General features: G+C 35.9%; 1 protein-coding gene across 3 annotated transcripts; it reads right to left on the bottom strand.

The window, feature by feature from the left end:
• Positions 1-1,607: 1,607 nt before the first annotated feature.
• Positions 1,608-24,649, bottom strand: LOC124172157 (zinc finger protein OZF-like). Of its 3 annotated transcripts, XR_006868063.1 has the most exons (5): positions 24,547-24,649; positions 24,209-24,258; positions 23,964-24,095; positions 22,308-22,445; positions 1,608-2,213 (listed from the first exon to the last, which is right to left on the bottom strand). XR_006868063.1 is itself a non-coding variant. In XM_046551573.1 (3 exons), the coding sequence occupies exon 3, from the start codon at positions 6,946-6,948 to the stop codon at positions 5,476-5,478; it is 1,473 nt and encodes a 490-aa protein (XP_046407529.1). In that variant the 5' UTR covers positions 6,949-7,139; positions 22,308-22,445; positions 22,562-22,765; the 3' UTR covers positions 4,733-5,475. The 3 variants fall into 3 exon arrangements, 2 of the variants coding, with proteins under 2 accessions (XP_046407529.1, XP_046407530.1); XM_046551573.1 differs by lacking the exons at positions 1,608-2,213; positions 23,964-24,095; positions 24,209-24,258; positions 24,547-24,649 and adding exons at positions 4,733-7,139; positions 22,562-22,765; XM_046551574.1 differs by lacking the exons at positions 1,608-2,213; positions 23,964-24,095; positions 24,209-24,258; positions 24,547-24,649 and adding exons at positions 6,953-7,139; positions 22,562-22,765.

Raw genomic sequence — 24,649 nt, 5'->3', positions numbered from 1 at the left:
AAACTACCAACCTCGACTAGAAGATTTCCGGAATCAAAATAAATCCAAAAGGAATGTTTAATAACGAGAGTACTACCTCTCAAAGCACAAAAAATAATGAGTTTACTAATTTCCGTCATAAACACAATTTCTCGACATGCTCCCGTTTATGAACTAATCGATCGGCCACTCGACTGGACGTTATCGACTCAAAAGTCGAATTCAAAACGCATCGACACATCGATATTAGAATTCGCGCGGCGGACATTTAAGAATGGATATACTTTGCAGCTCCAAAACAAAGAAAAGTTATCCTGGGTGCTAACATCTGTTATTACCAAATCTGCGGTAAATTCTACATTTATTCGTTTCATAAATTTCAAGGCCTTAGCTGCTTAGCTACCTGAATTCACGACCTAAGTATTTGACGGAGACTATACATTTTAATAACTTATGGCCCTTTTTCATACCCGTCGTGTAGATATTGAAAGCCTACTATAAAATGGTACTAGTTCTTAAGGTGATTTAAAATCATTATTATTTGCTTGATCAATGCTTAATCGTTCATGGACATTTTCAAGACTGCATAAAATTTCGATTGACATGTAATTCACTAAGGTAGAAATGATCCTACAAGATACATGCCCTATAATAGCATTTTAATACTTTATAACCTCATAGTACGTTTTTACGGCAGCAAAATATAAGTTCAAGCTCTGGTAACTAATAAGATTTTCCTTCTTCAGGAACATGTAATACGTATCTTGCAAAACTTGCCCCACAGGAAATCATGAAGACACCACTTCATTAACCAAATATCATATCATTAACTCCTACTTATATCCAATACTTAGTACTCTTAATGTAGCTACACTTTTACTATGCCCCCTTCAAACAACATCTCCATGATCATTACACCTGCACTTGCGAGCGTATTCATAAGAACTATCATCTCAACAATAATTAATCCTTTAGCCATTGGTGTTAGATTGGGTATAAAACATTCTCTGTTACCCTCAAGTCATGAAAATAACGATATGTATTTAAAAGCTATCTCACAGACTCTTTTTCATTAAATGTAATCAAATGGTTGGATGAATTCAATAGCTGTAATTCAATGGTTGGTAGAGTGCAATTATAAATAGGTTATTTTGTCCATCAGATTTTTAAATTATCAAATGTCTTAAATTATCATATTTATCTTTTCTGTTGCATGAATATTTATTATTACATTATTTGTACTATTATCAAGTCTCCAACATTTACCAATGCTGCCAATTTACCTCCGCTGGAAAAATAAAATGAGAGCTATTGAAAGTTACGATGGGGCACAACATGCCATAATCATATGGCTTTGATGCTCACCAGCTCAGTAATGATCTAGGGCATTTTGGAGATACTTTAACAGAGTTTACATGATCCTTAGTGATTTTTTTGTATCTATAACAACATTCCCATCGGATTATCCACAGCTTTAAAAATCCAACATGAACCCATGGTAATGTTAGCATATAAACAAGAAAAATTGCTCCTGTAGATTAATGAGATCCACCAGAAAGTTCAACTAATACCATTTTCATTTGTATACAGCCAAGAAAGAAGCCAAGCCTACAAATACTCATGATTCAATTACAAATAATTATCAATGCACGAGAAAGAATCCCGGAAAAATCCCTTGGTGAGACCTCTAAGCTACAAAAATGTACTGCTTGTACGATATTCCTTTTACATGATTCAAACGAAGGAACCTTTCCGACCTTAGACAATTTTAATAAGTGATTATCACCCTAGTACACAACTCCATGTATTAGTTTTCTCAGTGTTTTACATTTGGAAAAAACCTTTTTAGAGCACTATAAACAATGGTGGTTACCCTGAGCAACTCTTGTGCATTGTCAAATTATTTTTATTCATCATACTTATGAAGCGTGCAGACGTTCAGCTAGAACGAAAAGCCAAATAGCCGTGGTAGTTGGCTGTGTTAGAAAGTACTCCCTAGAAGTTTGTTCACATAGATGATTCTGGTTTCACCACGCAGAAGGAGGTGTATATATGAAACCACTACAGCTTAGACAGCTAAACAGCAAGCAACAGTCTTATAGCTTGAGTAATGCACTGGCATTTCTTCACTGAGGTGTCCCCGTAGATAGAATGAACTGCTCAATATTGACTCTCTTGAGGCATTAGTTGCTTTCGGCATTCTGTGTATACTCCTCCATAGATTTCATATTTTCCTGGAAGAATGGAAGGTTTTTTGTGATGGGTGGCATATGATGGGGTGCATGTCCATGTTTTAGGATAAAAACAATTGAACATTGTTAAAGTTCTCCTTGTCAAACGGAAGAAAAAAAACAAGAGTCAAATGTCATTGACTACAATTCTTGTTGTCCACTTAAAAATTAACAAAATTGGAGTCAAGGAATGGAAATTGTGGTGTTAAGGACAAATGCATTGTCGCTCCAGATAATTCGCCCCGAAAACTTATCCATTCTGTTTATTTGATTTGTGCAATTAATTAAAACGTTTACTATTGGCACCGCAACATGTAGGGTACGACTACTACTTCAGACACATACCATTGGAAAGCTGAATTATAGTTGCGCAGATTGTGGAACTTTCTTAATAGCAGGTATGACTAGAGATTTTACGAGAAAAACAAATGATCAGATTTGAAAAACATGCTGAGGGAACGAGGATTAGTGATTCAGGGGTAAACTTCAAATTAATTGAAACTGGTGAAAGAAGGCCTCAATATAAAAATGGATGAATTTATGATTGAGACTGAACAGAGGAGAGAAATTGAAATACATGTACTATTGAAACATTCGTAGAAGAACAGGAGAGGTGAGATAGGCAGCTAAGAGAAGAACAAGCGCAGAGAGATGGGACATTAATGGAGATATAAGAGAGTTTAAAGGATAGACAAGATGGCCTGGGAATGTACTAGAAGGCATATAGTGGGAGATCCGACAAACAAGGGCGTACCCAGCAAGAAGCAGGAGGTGACAGCTGCCCCCTCCGTTTTTTAAATTATTTAGGCACTGTTATATTTTATTAAAATATTGATTCCACGCTTAAATTTTACTACTTGAACAACCATGGCTGCCCCCCTAGTTTATATGCTGGGCACTCTCTTTCATCGGAAGGTAGAGGAACGTAAGCAAAAATATCATCAGATGAGACGGATAATTGCTGACGTAAGCGGTTTATGGTAGATAGCAAAACAAAATGCTAAAACAAATATTTTGAAGTGTAGAGAGAGGGTAAATAACTTTTGTGGGTAAAAAGTGTTATGACTATATGTATATTCAATGTATTTATATTAGTTTGTAGTGAAGTAATGGCCAAGAAGGAACAGAAATGGAACTACAGTACACTATCAATTATCTGGGCAAATGATGGGGGAGAGAAAACACGGATAACCCAAAGTTTCACTTTAATGTCTTTTAATGCTCATAATTTACCAAAAACGGGAATATGCTGTTACCATTTATGCCGTTATTTTTATTTTAAAGCTTCCCGGACTCATCGACAGCTTTCTTCGCCGGTTCGCTATCTTTTAAGCGACGACAACATCCTTGTACTCGTATTATCAATGCTCCATGTAAGGCCTGGTTTCGAAAACCACACATCCGTGGCTGTGTTCGCGGATTCAGAAAATTGGTTTGCACGAATGCTTAAAAACCACTGCTCGACGTCGGAAACTACACAGTCAGGCACAATGCTATGGGTTGCAACTGCTGCGGGACGTGTATCAGTTATCACAGAGCATGGTTGCGCACTGCGAGGCCTAAAAAACAGGATCACGGATCTTCCGTGAATGCAGGTAACGTGCAATCGCTTCTGTTATACGAAATGGATTCTAACGGAAATAATAAGCACCATGTATCCTAGCATTAATGAAGTAATTCCGATGAATTTGCATACGATTTCATTTTTTTTTAATCGGGCGGAAAATGTTTAGCGAGAGTGAATATATCATCTCTGGATATAGTCCTAGCCATACATAAGCAAAAATCTGCAGTAACAAATTTCTAAATACCACAGGGACCAATGAGACATAGATATAATGGAATTGTTGGTAATTCTAATGGAAATAAAATTCCCTACATTTCTTAGTGGTTTCACGGTTAAGTACTAGGTAATATTGGCCGGCAATGTTTTGTATACAGATGCAGTTTATTGTCATTTGTTTAACACGTACATGTGCATAATTACAGTAAGAAACAGGTTACCCTAAAACACAACAATCACAAGGCTATTGGGGAGCACATGGTAGCAGCAACCATAACACAGACCCCTAAGTCATATGCCTTAGGTTAGACACTTTCCATGGCCATCCTAGTTTACCATCTAGTTTAGTTTATCTATAAAGAGAAAATTATTCTTAAGATACAGTCCACAAAAATCAAATAATAGACCAACAAAGGATTCATTGCATTAAAATAACTACGATTTGCGAAAGGAAAATTTTTCAGTTAGAAAGAATAATGACAGTTGTATGACAACATTTTACAATATAAAAAGACTATTTTACCAATGAAAAATTATCATTATTACCATTCCCTACTGTGTATTTCCTCATCATTTTTTAACAATACTTGTGTAAACGACAATGATTATGCGCCTATATATAGATTAGTTAACGGTAAAATGAGAACAATCATGATACAAGTGTAACAATATTTTTAGGCTATTGGCACAATTTGTACTATTTCAACCCAGAAAACATCATTGATTTCATTATTAATTCACATTGAGACATACCAAGGAATGAGAGGAACATAACAAAAGATATTAGACCTTGAGCAGACAAATTCGAGTGAAAGTAAGTGGCATATTGTCTTAATGCAGAGTGAGCTAAGTGGGTGGCCTTGCACTATTTTGCCACCCAGCTCCTTCAAAATACAAATCAAAAATCCATGACTTCTTCATGCATTCACTACTACGTCTCACCATCCCTATTGGGATTTCAAGCAAATGCTAAATGCATAAGGTTTGTCTCCTGTGTGTGTATGTTTGTGTGTAGTTAGCTGGCTACTGTGATAGAAATATTTGCAGGAAATGTTACGTGAATAATGTCAGTCTCCTGTGTGCATGTGCATATGGCTTTTAAGGGCAATAGTATGCGTGAAGGACTTCCTGCAAACACTGCAGAAATAGTGTTTCTTCCGTGTATGTGTGTGTGTGTGTACGCATGTGCTTCGTAAGGTCATAATTGTGACTGAATGATTTACAGTGTATTCTACATGAATAAGTTTTCTCCTGTGTGCGGAAGCATATGGTTGTACAAGGTGCTTTCCTGAGTGAAAGATTTCCTGCAGACACTGTAGACACTCCTGGGTGTATATGCATATGCTCGGTAAGGTGATAACTATGACTGAATGATTTACACCATTTTTACATGAATCAGGCCTCTCTCTTGTGTGTAGGCATATGCTTGTTGAGGTTGCCTTTCAGAGAGAAAGATTTATTGCAGACCATACAGGAATAATTCTAATCCCCCGTGTGTATACGCATATGCTTGGTAAGGACATCACTGCGACTGAATGATTTACAGCATATTTTACATGAATTAGACCGGTCTCTTGTGTGTGTAGCCATATGCTTGTTGAGGGTACCACTCTCAGAGAAAGACTTATTGCAGACGCTGCATGTATAAGGCTTATCCCCCGTGTGTATACGCATGTGCTTGGTAAGGGAATCACTGCGACTGAATGATTTACAGCATATTTTACATGAATAATTCTTCTCCCCCGTGTGTATACGCATATGTTTGGTGAGGTCAGAACTGTGACAGAAAGGCTTGGTGCAAATGCTGCATGTATAAGGTTTCTCTGCCGTGTGGGTACGCATGTGTTTGGTGAGGTCATAACTCTGAGAGAAAGACTTATTGCAGACACTACAGGAATAAGGCTTATCCCCAGTGTGTATACGCATGTGCTTGGTAAGGGAATCACTGCAACTGAATGATTTACAGCATATTTTGCATGAATAAGACCTCTCTCCTGTGTGTGCACGCATGTGTTTGGTGAGGTTGCTCCTCTGAGAGAAAGACTTACTGCATACACTACAGGTATAAGGCTTATCCCCAGTGTGAATACGGATGTGCTTGGTAAGGACATCACTATGACTGAATGATTTACAGCATATTTTACATGAATAAGGCCTCTCTCCTGTGTGGGTACGGATATGCTTGTTGAGGGTACCACTCACAGAGAAAGACTTATTGCAGATACTGCATGTATAAGGTTTCTCTCCTGTGTGGGTACGCTTGTGTCTGGTGAGGTTGCCCCTCAGAGAGAATGACTTATTGCAGACACTACAGGAATAATTCTTCTCCCCTGTGTGTACACGCATGTGTCTGTTGAGAGTAGAAGATTTAGTGAAACACTTATAGCACACACTACAGGAATAAGGCCTCCCTCTTGCGCTTGAACACTTTCCCTTTTTGATGTCTCTAGTGCAAGAGGAGGAATTTAAGGAATCACTTTCTACACACGTGTCAGCTCCTACAGCAAACCTTCCCCCTTTTCTATCTTTTCCTTTCTCCAGAGTCCCTCCGGATACTCCCTTTAGATGCCCATTTCCTTCATACCTCAGCCCTTGTTTTCCACTGTTTGTCCCTTTTATATCAAGCACCATGGATGACTCATCATCCACGACTAAATTGCTGGCACTAAAATGAGTTTCAAGGTGTTTGATGAGCCCACTTTTGGTGCTGAATCCACCTGTGCAGTGGTAGCAATTATACGTAGTTTCGTTTGACATTTGTCTCTTTACAGAATTTTTCGCCTCACAATTACTGAACTCATCTTTGTTCCCCATGACTGGCTCTGCACAACTCGTTTTTCTACTAATTCTGATCATCCTGAGGGCATTAGGGATTATTGGTGCATCACAACCACTTCCACCCCTCACCTCACCCACTCTGCCTCCACTGATTTTGGATGCCTGCTTGTCCATCATATGGAATTCCGCATGATGTTGACTTATCAGCAAGAACAGCTCCACATTTTTCCAAGTCTTCAATAATCACATTCCTTCATTCCCCTGCATAAGATGCTCCATTCGCCGAATTAATAACAGTCAGTGAGGCCGAGGAAGGAATAGTCACCACTTAGATGTTTCCCTAAACTTCCTTTCACCAGCTGGAAGCCCTAGAAAAGAATTTTAATATTTTAATCACAAAAGAAAGCTATGCTGGTCTGATTTATAAAATCCCTTTAGTTGATAACTAATGACATTTGATAGAAAGCAATATACCGTCCTCAAAGTATCAAGATGGGCCGCCCTTTTTATTCTATGTTCATTTTTCATTTGATGTAACAAAACGGTGTTGTGTCTTTCAACTACAATAAAACTGAAATTTGGAGCCAGTACTCAATAAACTTGATAGCACAAACAATGAAGTACATGAATAATGGTCATAGTTGAGCTTCCTATTGAATTATTTATGTACATAGAAGGAAGGTCAACCAGTAGTTGTAAAATTGTGTTACAAAATACACAATAAAGGTACAGTGCCAAGGGAACCTGTAAAGACAATTATGATACAGATTCCAAATAAAGGAAACACCAGAAAGTAAGAGGAACACCCAAACAGTCTGATTTCATATATGGCTAAGGCATTGCTGAGAGTTCTGAATCTGAGACTTGAACGAATAACGGAAAAGAATGTTGGTGACGAGCAGTTTGGCTTCAGAAGAGGTAGGAGCACCATACAAACTATTGCACATATAAGAACATTGTAGAAATGCACTGGGGAAGAGGAAAAGATGTTGGCTTTGGCTTTATGGACCTGGAAAACTTTAACAGGGAAAAATGGGATAAGCTATTGGGTATTCATAAGATAAAGAAAGTAGACTGGATTGTAATTCCTGATGGTAAGATGCAGAAGCATTTTATTCGCTTCCCTTATCTCAAATTTGAAGATGCAATTAAGCAAAGCAATGTAAAGTAAGAAAGCTGGGAGTAGTCCATTGCAGTGATGGCTGCTCTTGGGAAAAAGGAGACAGGACAATTGCTATCTGCCACCTTTACCATTGATTATGCTGAATCAATGAGGGTGCTTTTTAAAGTGGACAGAGTTTAGAGTAAATTCCAGGGTAATAATAATATGGAAAAGGTAATGAGTAAAAATGTGATGATATCTATCATAGGATATTGTAATGCACAGAAATGCATCAATCGATGGCCTGTCAGGTCCAAATTTTCGGAATATTTTTTCTGTTGATAATGTATCAATAGTAATTACCCTGTAAGCCTCAGTGTTTACCTTTGTAATCAATTTATTACAATTCATACTTTCTATGTAAAGTAACTTAGAAAGAACAATCTAATACTATTATATACGATTTTCTTCAAATCATTTTAGTACTTGCTGACATTATGCAAAATGAATTATTTTCAGTTCGTAAGTCAATTTTAAAAGTACTAAAAATAAATTAATATCAACAATTTTTTTAAAGTAAGGAATTCTCATATTATAACATATTCAACAAAATATTTGGCTTTTTCTCCAATTCATGTTTCTTAACCATATTTATGTATTAACTGTAAATATATCACTTTGTTTGTTTAAAACCCTCCTTTTAAACACCGTGAAAACATTGAGATACATAAGTTGTAAGTGAATTTCGAACACTTCAATATTCGTGACATATTCATTTGGATTATCAAATTGACCCATTACCGGCCGAGTAAAGAAATACTTGAAAATATGTATTTTTTTCTTTTCATTTTACCTAATAACATGCTAAATAAGGTAAATTGAAAATATGGGCCTTCAAAAAAATTTGCTTACGGTAAAAAAAATGTTGCGTTTTCGCAACGTTGGCCGAATCCGGTATCTATAGGCAGTTATGCAACCCGCATTACAATACATAACCGTCTCATAGGAATATGTTGTTTTTACTGTCGAATATAATCCTATACCTTTTTATGCCAATTATATGACAAATATCGTCATATTGGATAAATAAAATCCTTAGATATTATGTTTCCAACGAGATGTTGTTATTTGACCTAAATCCACTATAAAATATACATGCTTTACGGTTTGAAAGAAATAAGTCAAAGCGACAATTTTCTCAAAAGAGAATGTATTTCACATTTTTTCATTGACTTTCATTTTATCATTGCAGATTAAATTACAACAATTAATGGCTAATTATGAAATACTCAAGCATTTTGGGTGTAATGGAACATAAAATTTCGTACATTCAAACATGGTTTGGCTTTTACACTGTTCCGGCAACTACTGAATTTTTGTTAACTCTATGAACAAATTCGTCCCTTCATGCTTCACGAATCTGCGATGAATTATATGGCCTAACTTTTTCCATGTTTATGGACGCGAATTGAATAGGGGTACGTCATCTACTGACTTATTCACTTCACTTTTTAGATGCGTCCCTGCTAGATACGATTTGAAGTCTACCAGTGAAATTTACTTCCGTTGCATAACCTGTACAATCTCTTGGCATTAGTGCAAACGCTGTCCAGTAAGTTGATAAGCTAGGATCTTTTTTCCCCTGAATTCTTGTGCGGTAATTTGTATTTGCATTATCAAGTAGGTCCACACCTCTCACGTATTTACTATATTCCCCAATGACACGAATAGTATTTTCTTTTATTGACATAGAATAGTATGTGAAATAGTATTTTCTTTTTTCTGCTGAAACTTTTCCCTGTGCCAAATGGAAGCGAAAAACTTGTATTGCTGTCTACAGAGACAATCTAGTTATCATTCCATCGAGCTATACTAAGACCTTGGGCTTTATCAAATGTTTTTTTTTCATTTTCCTCTCGGTTTCACGTCGATGGTTTTATTATATTCTATCAGGCACTCTTCCGTTATACGTATTTACTCGTGTTTTCACGGATGGCTCCAGTGACAAATAATCCTTTTTCTTTCAAAACAATAAATAGTCTCCAAGGTGAAAAGAAGTTATCGAAAAGCATACAATGATTCGAGGGATCAGGGATAACCTTGACAAATTCCAGAATAACACTTGCTTCCAATTTTCTATCGCCTGGTTGAACCATAAAACCGTCTGAATAACATAAGCACCAAAGTTAAAAGCAAAATCTTCAAGGCTTGTTTTAAAAGAACATTTATGCACTGTAGTGACCAAAGTAAGGTACCATTTGCTCATTATTTCAAAATATATGCGCAAATATGCCGAATTGTATTAATTTTTTATTCAAGTCGTCAAATTGAGGTCATTATTTACAAATCTGTCATTTTTGTCCAGACAGGAACTGTCTGAAAAGTGTAGATTATTTTTTTATTAATCTAAATACGTTGTGGTTCAATCATTGCCGAACCAAATCTACGCTTTATCGTCGTCATTCACCCAATATCCTGTTGTGGAGGTCGGTGAATCGTGAAGTAAGGAAGGATGAATTCGGATTAAAAGTACAAAGTTTTGTGTTCCATTGCACCCGAAATGCTTTCATGTTATTCATAAATAATCATTATTTGTTGTAATTCAATCTGTTGTGATAAAAATGTCAATTAAAAACTGGAAAATACGTTATCTTCTGAAAAAATATTTACTTTGACTCATTTCTTTCAAGCCGTAATGCATCTCTATTTTATATTGGATTTTGGTGAAATAATGCAGCATCTCATTGGAAATATAGTATCTAAGGATTTTAATTGTCAAATATGACGATATTTGTCAAATTCGAGGCATAAAAATGCGTAGGATTATATCCGACAGCAAAAACGGCATATTCCTACGAGACGGAAATATGTGGTAATGCGGGTTGCATAACTGCCTATAGATATCGGATTCGACCAACGTTGCGAAAACGCAACATTATTTCCGGATCTGATTTTCGCTTAATGTTGACTCCATGACGAAATATAAGCTTTAATATCTGTTAATTGAAATTTCTACGTCCATATGGACGAATAAAAAACTTAATAAAGGGAATAGTTACTCTTAGGAAAAATTATTTATCTTGCTTAACAGGAGACTCGAAAATTGACACATTTTGAGTATTTTTATAAATATCGAAATACTTATTAAATGTCATTATAATCTCACTAAAAATCAGTTTAAAATTATTTTTATCGAAAAAAGCGAATTCTACATTAATAAAATTCAATTGAAACATTTTTTTTGCATTTCTCAATAATGTTGCGTTTTCGCAACTTTGGCCGTAAATGGGTTAATTAGCCTCAGTCCTTTAATTTTCCAAAAATGCCATTTTTAATTTGTTGGAGTGTTTTGCATTCAAACGTTCATTTTCAGAAATGGAGACTAAAATCCTAGGGTTAGGGCTAACAAATGAAAAATCAGCCACATTTCACAAGTTCATCTGTTATTAATTTCATATTTTTCTACAATACAAGAATATTCAATTCAAAACGATCCCACGTCCCTTATATCACTATGAGTACTAAGATAACAGACAACAAACTTTTTTCAATTATATCCAAGGGCTTAACTATGACTGAACAGGAGTATACACATGTGTAAAAAGAGTTTTTAAGTGTGGAAAACTGCATTAACAAATTTCTCAGCATGGTACATGGACATCCATTTGTAATATGTACCAGGGGCACAGCCAGAAATTACGGCTAGGGGGGTTTCAGGCGCAACTATCACTTACGTGTAATATTTCTAACCCTGCCACGTGAACGGCGGTGAAATATACAAGAATTGCCATGTCATTAGAATACCCAATACTCAACACTAATATTGCATTATGAACAAATGGGAATAGATAATTCATGATGGGAATTAGAAAGAGCATCTACCACCACTCGAAAAAGCAAAGTCACAAGTACAAAATAATAATGGGCAGCTTAAAAGCAAATGTCATGGTGATACCAGAAAACTCAACATTAAAAGAAGCAATATAAACAATTGGAAATAGGCACTCTATGGTGACAATTGAAAAGATACTCCCTAATGATTTGCCACGAATAAACAGGCATCCTAATCCATGAAACGTAAAATCAGGTCAGCCATAAATAGTATTAAATAAACGAACTTATACCCTCACCAATTACGTCATCTCTGTTCGCTGGTTATTTGACATCAAGTCAGCAGATACTTTTAAAAGGGATACGCTACGGAACCCCAATGCTATCCGTTAAAAGCATCTTGATACATTAAACCGAATATTTAAAGCTTATATCTCCATGAATGACACCCAGAATTAAGTACTAAGTCGTCCTAAAACATGTAACTCATAAAACTGTAGAGGTTAAAGCCAAATGTTTGGAGAAACAGATATCAACTTTCAAAACAAACTCGAATTATATTTTATATTTTTGGATGTCACATCCCAAAACAGATCCTACGTACTTACAAACCTCCATGTTTAAAAAAAAAGAATCACATATGAAACTTCTTATAGAGGCCTATGCCTCTAAACAATTACATTTGCTGTAGTTAGAGGTTTCCGGTTAAGAATTTCATATTTTCGCTACTTTTCCCAAAGATCATACAAAGCCAATATACAAAAATATATTAAGCTTTTAAGGCTTAAATTGCGAGGGTTTAAATATTTCTGCGACGTTGACAGAGAAGAATGTGATACTTCAAATGCCGCGAGAGGATTTTAATACACACGGTATGCCTACCAATAATTATATTTAAGGACACAAAAGTTGATAAGACAAAACAGTATGATAACAGCATGTAGTACATATACCTCCGAACATTTAGAACACATAATATCATTACGACAGGGCCAAACAACTCCGAAATGCATATAACATTACCTAGATGATAGAATACTTGCTATCACACCAAGAGAGTAATCCTGATTAATGAGAGACCAGTTGCATGATTTTACTATGAGGTGGTGATATGTAACTATGCATTTTTAATGAGAACCATAAACAACAAAACACACTAGAAAGTCGCGCAGTATTCTCCACCATAAATATGGATATGATCAAGAAGCCTACTTATAAAGTTCTTGGATATGATACACGAATAAGAGGTTAGTGACACCGGCATGGAAACAGAAGATTATCTAGTAATATCTCCATATAAACACAAAAAAGACGGATTTGGCACCACCTCAATATCTATTTTTCTAATACGTCGGATATATTGAGTCCTCTTATTTAAAGACAAAATTAACACATGTATATAATTACGTTAACATGTTTACCCACAAAATCTACTAACATCGACTTGAAGGAAGTCCTGCACAAACGGGAATGTCTAACTATGAGAACACTATCTTTTATAACGCACACAAAAAAAACAGATTTTGTTCTTCTCCGGATTACACAAAGCTACTTCAAACTCCTTTTCATTAAATAATCGAACCGTCGCTTCACATCATACCCATACATATAGGCTATATAGACTAGCTAATCACTCCAAGAAAATAATCTTTGTACGAGATTAATTGCATACATTACTTCACAATGAGGTTCTTACATGAAATTGTGCATTTTAATGGACCCATCATCATACAAACACACTACCAAATACACATCAATCTCCGCCAAAAATATGGATATTATACACGAATACGAATTCAGGGCGAGGGCCTAACAGTAAAAAAGTATCCAATAGTTTCCTCAACTTACACGACAGGAAACAAAGGATCCAGCAGCAACTTTAAACCTATTTTGCAAATATGCAGGATAACGTTTTAGTTTAGAGTAAACAACAACACATTCAAGTAGGTACTTATATAGCTTAACCACTACCATCTTTACAAACAAAAAACTACTATCCTCGACAAGAAGGATTCCCGGAATCAAAATAAATACAAAAGGAATGTCTAATAACCACAGTACTACCTCTCAAAGCACATAAAATAGGGAGTTTACTAATTTCCCTCATAAACACAATTTCCCGATATGCTCTCGTTCACGAACTAATCGATATGCCACTCGACTCGACGTTATCGACTCAAAAGTCGAATTCAAAACGCATTGACACATCGATATTATAATTCCCGTGGCGGTCATTTCAGAATGGATAAACATTGCAGCCTCAAATCAAACTTAAGATAGCCTGGGGGCTAACATCTGTTATTACCAATCTCATTACTGAATCTGTGGTTATTTCAACAATTATTCGTTTCATGAATTTCAAGGCCTTAGCTGATTAGCTAGCTAAAAGCAATACGACGTATGCATTTGAGGGAGACTATGATCACAAAATCCCAGAAGGAAACTACTTTCATTTGGATGATAAGTGAAAACACTGAGGAATACTCAAGGCATGGTCCATAAAAGTCAGCAATTAATAAATCACCTCAAATATATATCACGATGCAACAGCATGAATAGAGAACATTATCAACAATTTTCACCATAGAGTTTACATTACTATATAAGTGTAGAGTATTTACGATTTTCATGATCATTTGACGCCGTCACATCATCCGTGAAATAACCATGTTGACATAAGACCACGTATACAAGGTAGGTTTAGAATCGCGGTTTTATAGTTTTTTGTTAAGATTATGTATATATAAGACCAGAAAGGAATTTAAGCCAAATTTCAGCTCCCATACATTCGATTCGGCAAAACGATTCCAGAATTTCTTTATTTTAAAGTTCAAAAATGTATTTTTTCAAAATAGCCACGTCAGGACTCATGCAATAAACCTCAACAATATATCAGTTTAAATTAATGCAAATGGAAGAATTCTTCATCTTTCGACGAAAGGCCCATTGTATACGTAGTCTTCTCATGGTAAGATACACACTTAAAGCCCTGAGTCTAAACTAATCTTTGCTTGATTGGGCTGTTATAAGCTAGGGTGTCAATGAGCATTTATGTATTTTATGTCTATCTGTTGTAATGTGATTTTTAGGTGATATTTAAAAGTGTGCTTTTAATAGCCCCTTTTTATGGTATACGTATCCCTATTTTATATCGGACATGGTAAGCAAAGACTGGTTTAGATTCCAGGGTTGTAGCTGCAATTCTTCCCGCTATTGAACCTTGTATACCATCGAAAAGTGATGAATTCTTGCATTCTAAACGTAAATTGATATAATATACAGTTTATTTGCATGAACTCCGAAATACCTATTTAGAAAACCCTTTCTGCATACTAAAGACATTTGGGAATTATGTTTGTCACTGATGCTGCCGATATGGCGCTTGAATTCCACTTTGACACAAACATCATATCACTTAGTGAAATTGTCATGTATTGTAGGGGAAAGAGGCTAATATTTAAAGGAGGATATTTGGCCTCTTGTAGATGTGTCTCTAGTGGTGAAAACCGCAACTACGAATCCTTCTAAATAAGTACACTAGTTTTTCCATATGTCTCATATTATAAAGTGGTGTTTACGTGTCAATGAGCATGAGAATTGTTATGTATATTGTGTTTAAGCTGTTGCAATGTAACTTATTTTTAAGTTCATTTTTGAGTTGTTTGCTTTCTTAATCTTTTCGTTGAGCATTGCAAAGTATTTTCATACATCATCGCAGTGAATGCAGTTTACCTGTGGGAATTTGAAATCTGTGTCAATGCTGATCAGTGACAATTGTTTGTACGCAATTCATTTCTGAACCTTTACTTATCTCTGGATGTAATCTATGGAGTTCTTTCTCCTTACCTATAAAAATTCCCCTTCCATAATCATTTTAAAATAGAGTAGTTTCCTTCATCAAAGAAAACGAAAGGCATTGATCGCGATTCGTTACCCACCATTAGTATATTCATAATACACCCATGTCTCGTATAGCGCAAGGGATGCGTTCCTTGGGGTCTTTGCGCTATACGAATTTGCGTTATACGAGAGCGTTTTAACATAGGGAAGATAGGGATGCGTTCCTGGTAGCATAGGTCTTGGGTATTGAATTTCCTCTAAAACATCTATATTCCCATAAAAAGCCTTAGAAAACATTATTTCCATAAATATTTATAGTTTAAAACATCTTTAAAGATAGTACTCACGCATTCAAAGACTTTTATTCACGTTAAAAAAAATTCTTGCGTGCTTTCGAAATTCCATCCTGTCGTGCGGGTGGGCTAACATCTGCTATCTCAGGGGATCGTAATGCGTTGCCGGCAGTTGATGATTTTTCAAACTAGTCTAAAAACAACTATTGTGTCACCCAGGCCCTTTAGTTTCTCATCAAAATGACAGGAAAATGCTACTTTAAATGCCATTTCATAGCTAGCGGAGTTTATGAATGATAAATCATTTTAATTTGAAGTCCTCCGAGTCATTAGCAGCTACGTGAAACAGTCTTTAAATGCCTTGAAACTTGACCCAGGTTTTCCTTCCCTGAAAATGAATGAACGAGAATGCATTCTTTTCCAAAATAATATCGTCTCATCAACACTAAAAACTAGTTCAGGGGGAAAGGAGCCACTTTCAATAACAGCTTGGAGTTCATCAGAAAATGTTGTGGTGGCTGCGCTATCAACACTTGCAGATTCACCTGATATCGCCGCACTGAAAATACCTGCTTGCCGTTTAAATTCTGGAACGAACCGGAGCTTTCACTTAATGTCTCGGAGCGATTACCACTCTCGTCTTTTTGTACTGATTCACCATGAACTTTCCGTATGTGTAGACCGCTTGGTTGAAGTTGGTGCGGCTGAGGTCACTGATATTTTAGCTTCGTCTTTATTCAGAATAAGGCATCGTGAGTTTAAACTTCCGCGCAATATCACTTTGACGCTCTCCATTTTCAAAGCAATTGACCTCTCTCAAGTCCTCTTCTAGGTTAATGGTTTTTCTTGATAAATTCTTGACTTTTCTACACGCATTCCTATTTTTTGCCATATTCTCTTGGTTTTTACTCTGTATGGCTCTATCTAAATCACCTTCTTCTGCTGAACTGTATTCCTGAGACGCAGAAGGGCTATGACTGCGGGGAGGGAACGAAGCCATTGTGTTCAAGACTCTATAGCGGACCCTTTTATGTGATGATGCTATTCATACGCAACTCGGTCACCGCTCCATTTCTCCCCCGTGAATACCGATGACCTTGAAGGCTTTAGCGTAGACTCTCTACCTGGAAGTCAATCGCCCGGTAACCTACGACGGCAAAAATACGTCTCAAACCGTATTGCTGAAAAAAACTCATTTCCACTAGCCCCACGCTTAATTAATGATCTAAATTATTTATTATCATTCTGTTAAGGAGACGAGATAAATCTTCGGTAGGCCGGCTATCTAGACCCAATGACGAGTAATACTTTAGGAAATTGCGCAGCAATGAATTTCGATTAATATATAAACAAAAAAGAAGATTTGAGGCAAGAAATAATATTAATATGCGTAAATTGATAGAAATTTCGTGTGAACTTAGCGAAAGTTCACGTTTTATCACGAGAGCGTTTAAGATTTTTGATTAGGCTACTCTGCGTTGCAATGTTTCCCCGAGGAACGAATTTGCGCTATATCGAAATTGCGCTAATCGAAATTGCGCTATACGAGGCATGGGTGTACACAAATTATTTGGTTTTTTCAAATACCGGTTTAGACGATTGGCAAGGGTCAAATTTTATCCTCAATTGAAAAAGGCCAGATTGGTGCCCATGCGATTCCACTCCACGTGACGTCACAGGGACCTAGTTTCTACACGAGAGGATAGGAGTTTTACATCGTCTGAGGTTACCAATGCATGCATGAGGCACAGAGCTCAGGGAAACATATCTTAATAATCACCTATTAAAACTGGCTAAGGTTGGAAAGTTTTCTTCGTTTGATAAGGTATTCATAAACTTTTTTTAAGCCAACCGCTACCAGCCAGCAAGGTACTCAGCTACCCGCTAGCATACTGCATCCTATCAGCGCTCAGAGCCTCGATCAAGGTCACCTCACATGGTGGGAGGGGGAACCAGAAATGCTATGCACGGACTTTTACCCTTCATTCCAACTTACGCGTTGCGTTTTCGTGCGCTTGAAAATTTTCACTTTTCATTTTATCGCGAAAAATAGATATCGTCATTTAAAAATCTTAAAGTGTGAAATAAGCACTCCAGGAGTAACAATCTTTCGATTTAGGCAATAAAAAAACAATAGGAAACCACCCTATTTCCAGTAAGCCCTTATATCCATTTTATTTATTATTTATCATGTCTTTATAAATAATCTAGAAAAAATGTGTCTAATTTTTCTTCATTACCTAATTTTTACTGTACTACTATCAAACTCTTTTTTTTTATTTTCCGAGCAGAAATGGATGGATGCATTTGTTTTTGAAAAACTCATAGCATAAAGAAACTTCATGCCTTCATTCAAATTTGCCAAGGGTTTAATTTTCTGCCAATAGGGGACCTAACCAATCTTAAGTAATGATACACCATTTGCCATGCAATTCACAGTTTTTACATTTTATACACTTCTTCAAGCCATAAAATAATGATATTAGGCAATGAATGAAAACATTTGTATTAAAAATGATTATATTACTATACGTAACTACTAATTAGAGTTTTATACTCATACTTTATTTATAACAGGAGGTATTCAATTTTCCTTCTGGAGCTTGCTGGAGAATAACTATTCTTAACTCTCTTGATGCATATGATTGGCACATGTTTCAACGGAAGTGGTTGCCAGCTTCTCCTGTTCTCCTATTATCTTATAACGGTCCTCCTCTCTGAGATTGAGAATGAGATATGGATGATAGATAAGAGTATTTTCAGTACTATTAACTACGCAACAACATAAAAGGGGCCCAATTCCATTGCACACAAGCTTGACTGATGTTGTCATTTGAGGAGCATTGTAAACGGTTCAGAGAAATGTCTGCAGCATGGAAATGTCTGCAGAGAGTTCCTTTCACTCATGACATTTGTAACAGAATAAACTCCAAATTACCTGTGCACAAATTTTGAGTTGTTGATGGACAGAATTTCAACAAACCTAATATGAAATTGTATTCTAGAGTGAAGCTTGATGCTACTTGAACACTTAATTACCCTAATGCTATTTTTTCCTTCCTATCAGCAAATCAGGACATGCTCACAAAAACATTTGCATCATTGAGTTTTAGTTCCCATTACAAATGAAATACACATGAGTTTTAATGAGAAGAAATTCCCTTGGACTGCTGCAAATTAAACCATTGCTGGCTGACAGTGCAGATCACAATGCATATTTCCAGAACAATTTTACCAAAGCTCATGGTACTAGGTGTTAGGCCTCCATTGTCTATAAGGATGGCAACACGTGGGAGAAAAGACATTAATGAACCCGCAACCGGTTGAGAGCCTCATGAAATCCTTTTCTTCTTAAAAACGAAATCAATGTCACCCACAAATAATTCTTTCAACCTAATATTCATAACTGTAACAGACATTCCCACTTAACACTGCAGATATCGTCCCAAAAAGTGCCATGGTAAGTGAGAGATGCATTATTTCTGACATTATAATTTAAATTCTGTGCACCATAGGATGAATTTACTGGATATGGATTTCTTTCTGGGGGGGGGGGGGGGGGGCACAAGCAAGGCCGTATCCAGGATTTTCTTTCCTTCTTTATCCTAATTTATACATAGATATCATCCAAACTTGATGCTATTTTTATCAATAATTATTCAGCTACTACTCATAAGCTATTTGTAACACGCTTGTGAATTAATGTATGAACGCAATTTGAATACTGTCACTGGGGAAGTTATTGGAAGTCATTGGGTTTATAGTCAAAAGAAATGATATTAGACTGCAATTCTAAAGTTGTTTATCTAAACTAAGACCTAAAAGATTATTACTTTTAATTCAGGCTTTGAAGGCTACTTGTTTACTGAACATAAGATCTTAATATAAATTAATTACAACAATTAGAGGAATTCCCACTGTTAAAATCATTCCTGATATGAATATAATTGATTTATTGTTGTTCTGATTTATTCAAATTGTAGATATATTGTTTATAGTAAATGCACTATAAGTTATTCATGGATAAAAACATAGTGTGATTATGGTAGGTATGATTATTACAATAATCAATCAAGTTCTTTCAAGTAATAGTCAAAAACTCTGATACCTTGGATAAGGTATTGGAAGTGGTAATTGAATTTTTCAAGAACGATTAAACATAAGTTGGTACCATCAAAAGCAATGTAAAGCTGAATATCTGGGCAAATCGCACTTAGCCCATGTGCTATGTAATGTGGAAATATATTGCACATCGGCCATAGACGTGACCACAAGCACGGGGAAAGTGTGATCCCTTAAGAAGGCTTTAAGAAATAAATTATAAAATTACCACTTTACAGAGAGAGGAATGTAAATCCAAAACTCTTTTTCGGTTATTACTGCATTTTACAATGAATCTGAGAATTTTAACAAGCCTAGAAAAATTTTCTTAAGTAGTTTAAAGTTGATGTATGCTATCTAGGGTCAGTCAACAGGCTACCTTAGCCAGTTGTAATAGGTGATTGTTAAGACATGTTTCCCTCAGCTCTGTGCCTCATGCATGCATTGGTAACCTCAGCACTTACCACACCTTAATAGGGTGGTTTCCTATTATTTTTTTAATGCCTAAATCGAAAGATTATTACTCCTGGAGTACGTATTTCATGCTTTTAGATTTTTAAATGACGATATCTATTTTTCGCAATTAAATGAAAAGTGAAAAATTTTCAAGCGCGCAAAAACGCGACGCATAAGTAGGAATGATGGGAAAAAGTCGTGCGACGCATTTCTGATTCCCCCTCTCACCTCGTGAGGTGACCTTGATCGAGGCTCTGAGCGCTGATAGGACGCAGGATGCTAGCGGGTAGCTGAGTACCTTGCTGGCTGGTAGCGGTTGGCTTAAAAAAAGTTTATGAATACCTTATCAAACGAAGAAAACTTTCCGACCTTAGCCAGTTTTAATAGGTGATTATTAAGATATGTTTCCCTGAGCTCTGTGCCTCATGCATGCATTGGTAACCTCAGACGATGTAAAACTCCTATCCTCTCGTGTAGAAACTAGGTCCCTGTGACTTCACGTGGAGTGGCATCGCATGGGCGCCAATCTGGCCCTTTTCAAATGAGGATAAAATGGACCACTGCCATTCGTCTAAACCGGTATTTCTAAACCGAAATAATTTGTATATTATTAATACAGTAATTGTGGGTAACAAATCGCAATCAATGCCTTTCGGTACCTTTGATGAAGGAAACTACACTATTGAGGATAAAATTTGACCCTAACCATTCGTCTAAACCGGTATTTCAAAAACCAAATAATTTGTGTATTATGAATACAATAATGGTGGGTAACGAATCGCAATCAATGCCTTTCATTTTCTTTGATGAAGGAAACTACCCTATTATGTAAAACATATTATTTACCACAAGATAATTTGAATAAAGGTTTTTGTAATCAAGCACATAAAAAAATTTATAAAGCACTGACATAGATAATTTTAGCCAACAAAATTGTTATCAAATCACTCAAATATCATACAAATATGAAAAAACCAAATATATAATATTTTAACATAACAATGGACAAGTACACTAAATAGCCATGGTGTGTTGAGTCATTTTTCTTAATATGCTTTAGAAATTTTAATCTTTTTGTTGAAATATTTTATTGGATACTTTTTGAGTAGCTAATTTACCTTTTAGTACTTGTATACTTATGCATTTCTCTCATCTCTTAATGTTTAATACGACTTTAAACTGGCAAATGAACTTTGAAAACGTCCGCAAATACGATTCTATAAACGACCTAAACTTAAAGAGTTCAAATTTAAATCCAAACAGGAGGTTTAAAGTAAGAGAAAGATATCGAAAACACACCCCAAAAAATTATTCGTATCTATTGATATCCTTAATTCGTAGGTCATAGTTGAATTCCAATTACCCACTAATTTTTTGCTAGGATTGGATTTTAAACACATAGTTGTACGAAAAGATAAAACATCTGCAGTCCTCACCACTGAATAACCAAAATCAGAAACACTACATGGGAAACTGGACTTATTTCACTACTCCGTCGATCATTGGAGAGGTCCTTTAATATCATTTAATATTGCTGATGAACTAATTTAATGCCCCATTAACTTTTGTGTCCTAAACAAATGATCCTGATAATAAATTTTGTATCCTATGCTTTTTAATAAATTTTGCATGTACGTACTAATTTGTTGCAGACATATATCTTAATACCTTGCCCGTCGAGGCTTCGTCAAATAAACGATTTAGTTACTTTTTCACGTTATTATCTTAATCTGTTGAACCCACAAATACAAACATCTTACTAAAGTTTTCAATCTCGTCGATATGAACGTGAAACTATTAAGGCTTGGCTACGCGGTAAACTAACACGAACAAGTTAATATCTACTTACTTGAATGATTTCACATTATTTGTAAGTTACACTAGAATTCCAATGAAAAATAAGATGCACTCACCCTTAAGTAATTAATACATGAAAAATTTCTCAGTTCTGCATCCAATTTATGACAAATGTTTCTGAAATCGTTGAATTCGATGAGCTTTTCCAGGCACAGTGGACATAAAGAGCCAGGCAGGCCATCTCCCACAGCAACCTAAGGAATCAATGAAAACATATGCAATAGACTTTGGACCTATCATGGAAAATAAGTTCATAGAACGGAATAAAAAAAGAACTAAGGACATCAATAAAATATAACCCGTCACTTACTTTTAATTCGACTAAATCATATAAGGCATCCTCGACAGTTATCTCGCTTGAAACAATAGAGGTAAATACATAGTAATAATAATCATATTTCTTCATGCAGAGTCTGCACGGGGTACTCTCGGAATGATTTCCTGAAGACTCCGAGAAATCATACTCATGCTTTCACTGCAATAACTCATTCAATCACTAAACCAGTTCACTCCAACAAATCATCCACCTATCACTCAGTTTTTTTAAAACTGCTAATACTTTAATATCATTTCCATGACGTACACCAATGCAAAATCATTAGACTTATCAAAGAAAAGGGTGTAATAAGCCCACATTTAAATAGGACCCCAAAAAGAAATAACATAGCAGCAGGATAAACAGCAAATATTTTACAAGAATTTCAAGGTTATTGACAAGAACACTACATAAGGACGATTGTCTTTGTGCACTCCGATCGTCATTTGCCCAAAATTCCTGTATTGCCGATATTTTTTGCAGCTGAATTATTCTGTTCTAAAATCAAAGAGTAGGTAAGAGGCAAAAAAATACATCGAAAACATATTCCTCAAAATTCTTCACGTTCATTGATGTGTGTTATGAGTTGGTCATTGGTAAATTCAAATGTATCACTTTTATGACTGAATGAATTGTAAACACTTGTTACACCAAAAAAAAAAAAAGCGACTTCGGTCGTCCCCATTGAGGTATCAAGAGCTAGTTAATTAATGCCTCGTCAGGATTCGGAAACACAATGTGGGAAATTGGACTTTTTTCACTGCTCCGTCGATCATTGGCGGGGTCCTTTCATAACATTCAATATTGTTAACTAACAAATTTAATGCTACATTAAGTTTTGTTCTCTAATAAGAAGTGCTTTTCAGTTATTTTTTCATGTATTACATTGATGAAGTCACTAAGCATTTAGGCCTGTTTACACGATGCATTAACAGGTATGAGTTAATGTACGTTTTCATGAATGATTTTTGTGGACCAGAACGGTAAATGTACGAATGCATGAACCAAATTAGAACAAGTTCTCTTTTCTGTGCATGCATTCGCACAAGTTGGGTGGTTACACGGTGTATTTTGGCGTTCATTCTCGTGTTCATACATTTAAACATTAACCCGTACGTGTTAATGTGCCGTGCAAACAAATACATTGCCCGCCTTGACAAGGGATTCATCAAATACACGATTAATTACATTTTCAAGTTATTGCTATATTCTGTTGAAACCACAAGTACAAACATTTGAAAAAAATTCCATTCCAGTCCATATTAACTTTAAACTATTAAGGCCGGGCTACACGTTAAGTTAACACGAACAAGTTAATATCTGGTTACGTGAATGAGTTCACATTATTTGAAAGTTATACGAGGCTTCCAATGAAAAAAAAATAAGATGCACTCACCCTGAGGTACTTTCTACACGAAAAATTTCTCAGTTCTCCGACCGATTTCAGACAAATATTTATGAAATCATTGAATTCGATGAGCCTTTTCAAGCACAGTGGGCTGGCAGGCAGGTCATCTCCAACAGCAACCTACGAAAGGAATGAAACATATGCAAGAGATCAGAATTGCTGTGGAAAACATGCCCATAAAACGGAATAAAACAATAACTAAGGAGATCAATAAAATGTAAACCCTCACTTACTTGTAAGTCAACAAAATCGCCTTAGGCATCCTTTCCAGTTATCTGGCTTCCTGCAATTGAAAAGAATATGTTGTAACAATAATCATTTTTCTTCATGCACAGTCTGCACGGAGTACCCTCAGAATTCCTTTCTGAAGACTCAGATAAATTCTCAGAGGTAATACTCATGTTTTCACAGCAATAACTCATTCTATCTGTAAAACCAGTTCACTCCTCAAACAAACCATCCACACAGCACTCAGTTATTTGCAAATTTCTAATACATTACGTTCATTTCTATGACTTACGCCAGCGCAAAAACTTCAGAATAATCAAGGAAAAGTGCATAAAAAGCTCACATTTACATTGGACCTAAAAAATAAATCGCTTTTCGACAGAAAAGACAGCAAATATTTTACACGGACACCATGCTCATTGACTTCCTAACTCTGACCATGGTAG

Source organism: Ischnura elegans (assembly GCF_921293095.1).
Source record: "Ischnura elegans chromosome 13 unlocalized genomic scaffold, ioIscEleg1.1 SUPER_13_unloc_1, whole genome shotgun sequence".
Classification (NCBI taxonomy): domain Eukaryota; kingdom Metazoa; phylum Arthropoda; class Insecta; order Odonata; family Coenagrionidae; genus Ischnura; species Ischnura elegans.
Note: the sequence above shows the minus strand (reverse complement) of the source record. Positions and strands in the feature narration are given on the sequence as shown.

Excerpts from the sequence above, each read along its gene's own strand:
- LOC124172157 (XM_046551573.1), bottom strand. The coding sequence starts at position 6,948 with ATGATGGACAAGCAGGCATCCAAAATCAGTGGAGGCAGAGTGGGTGAG.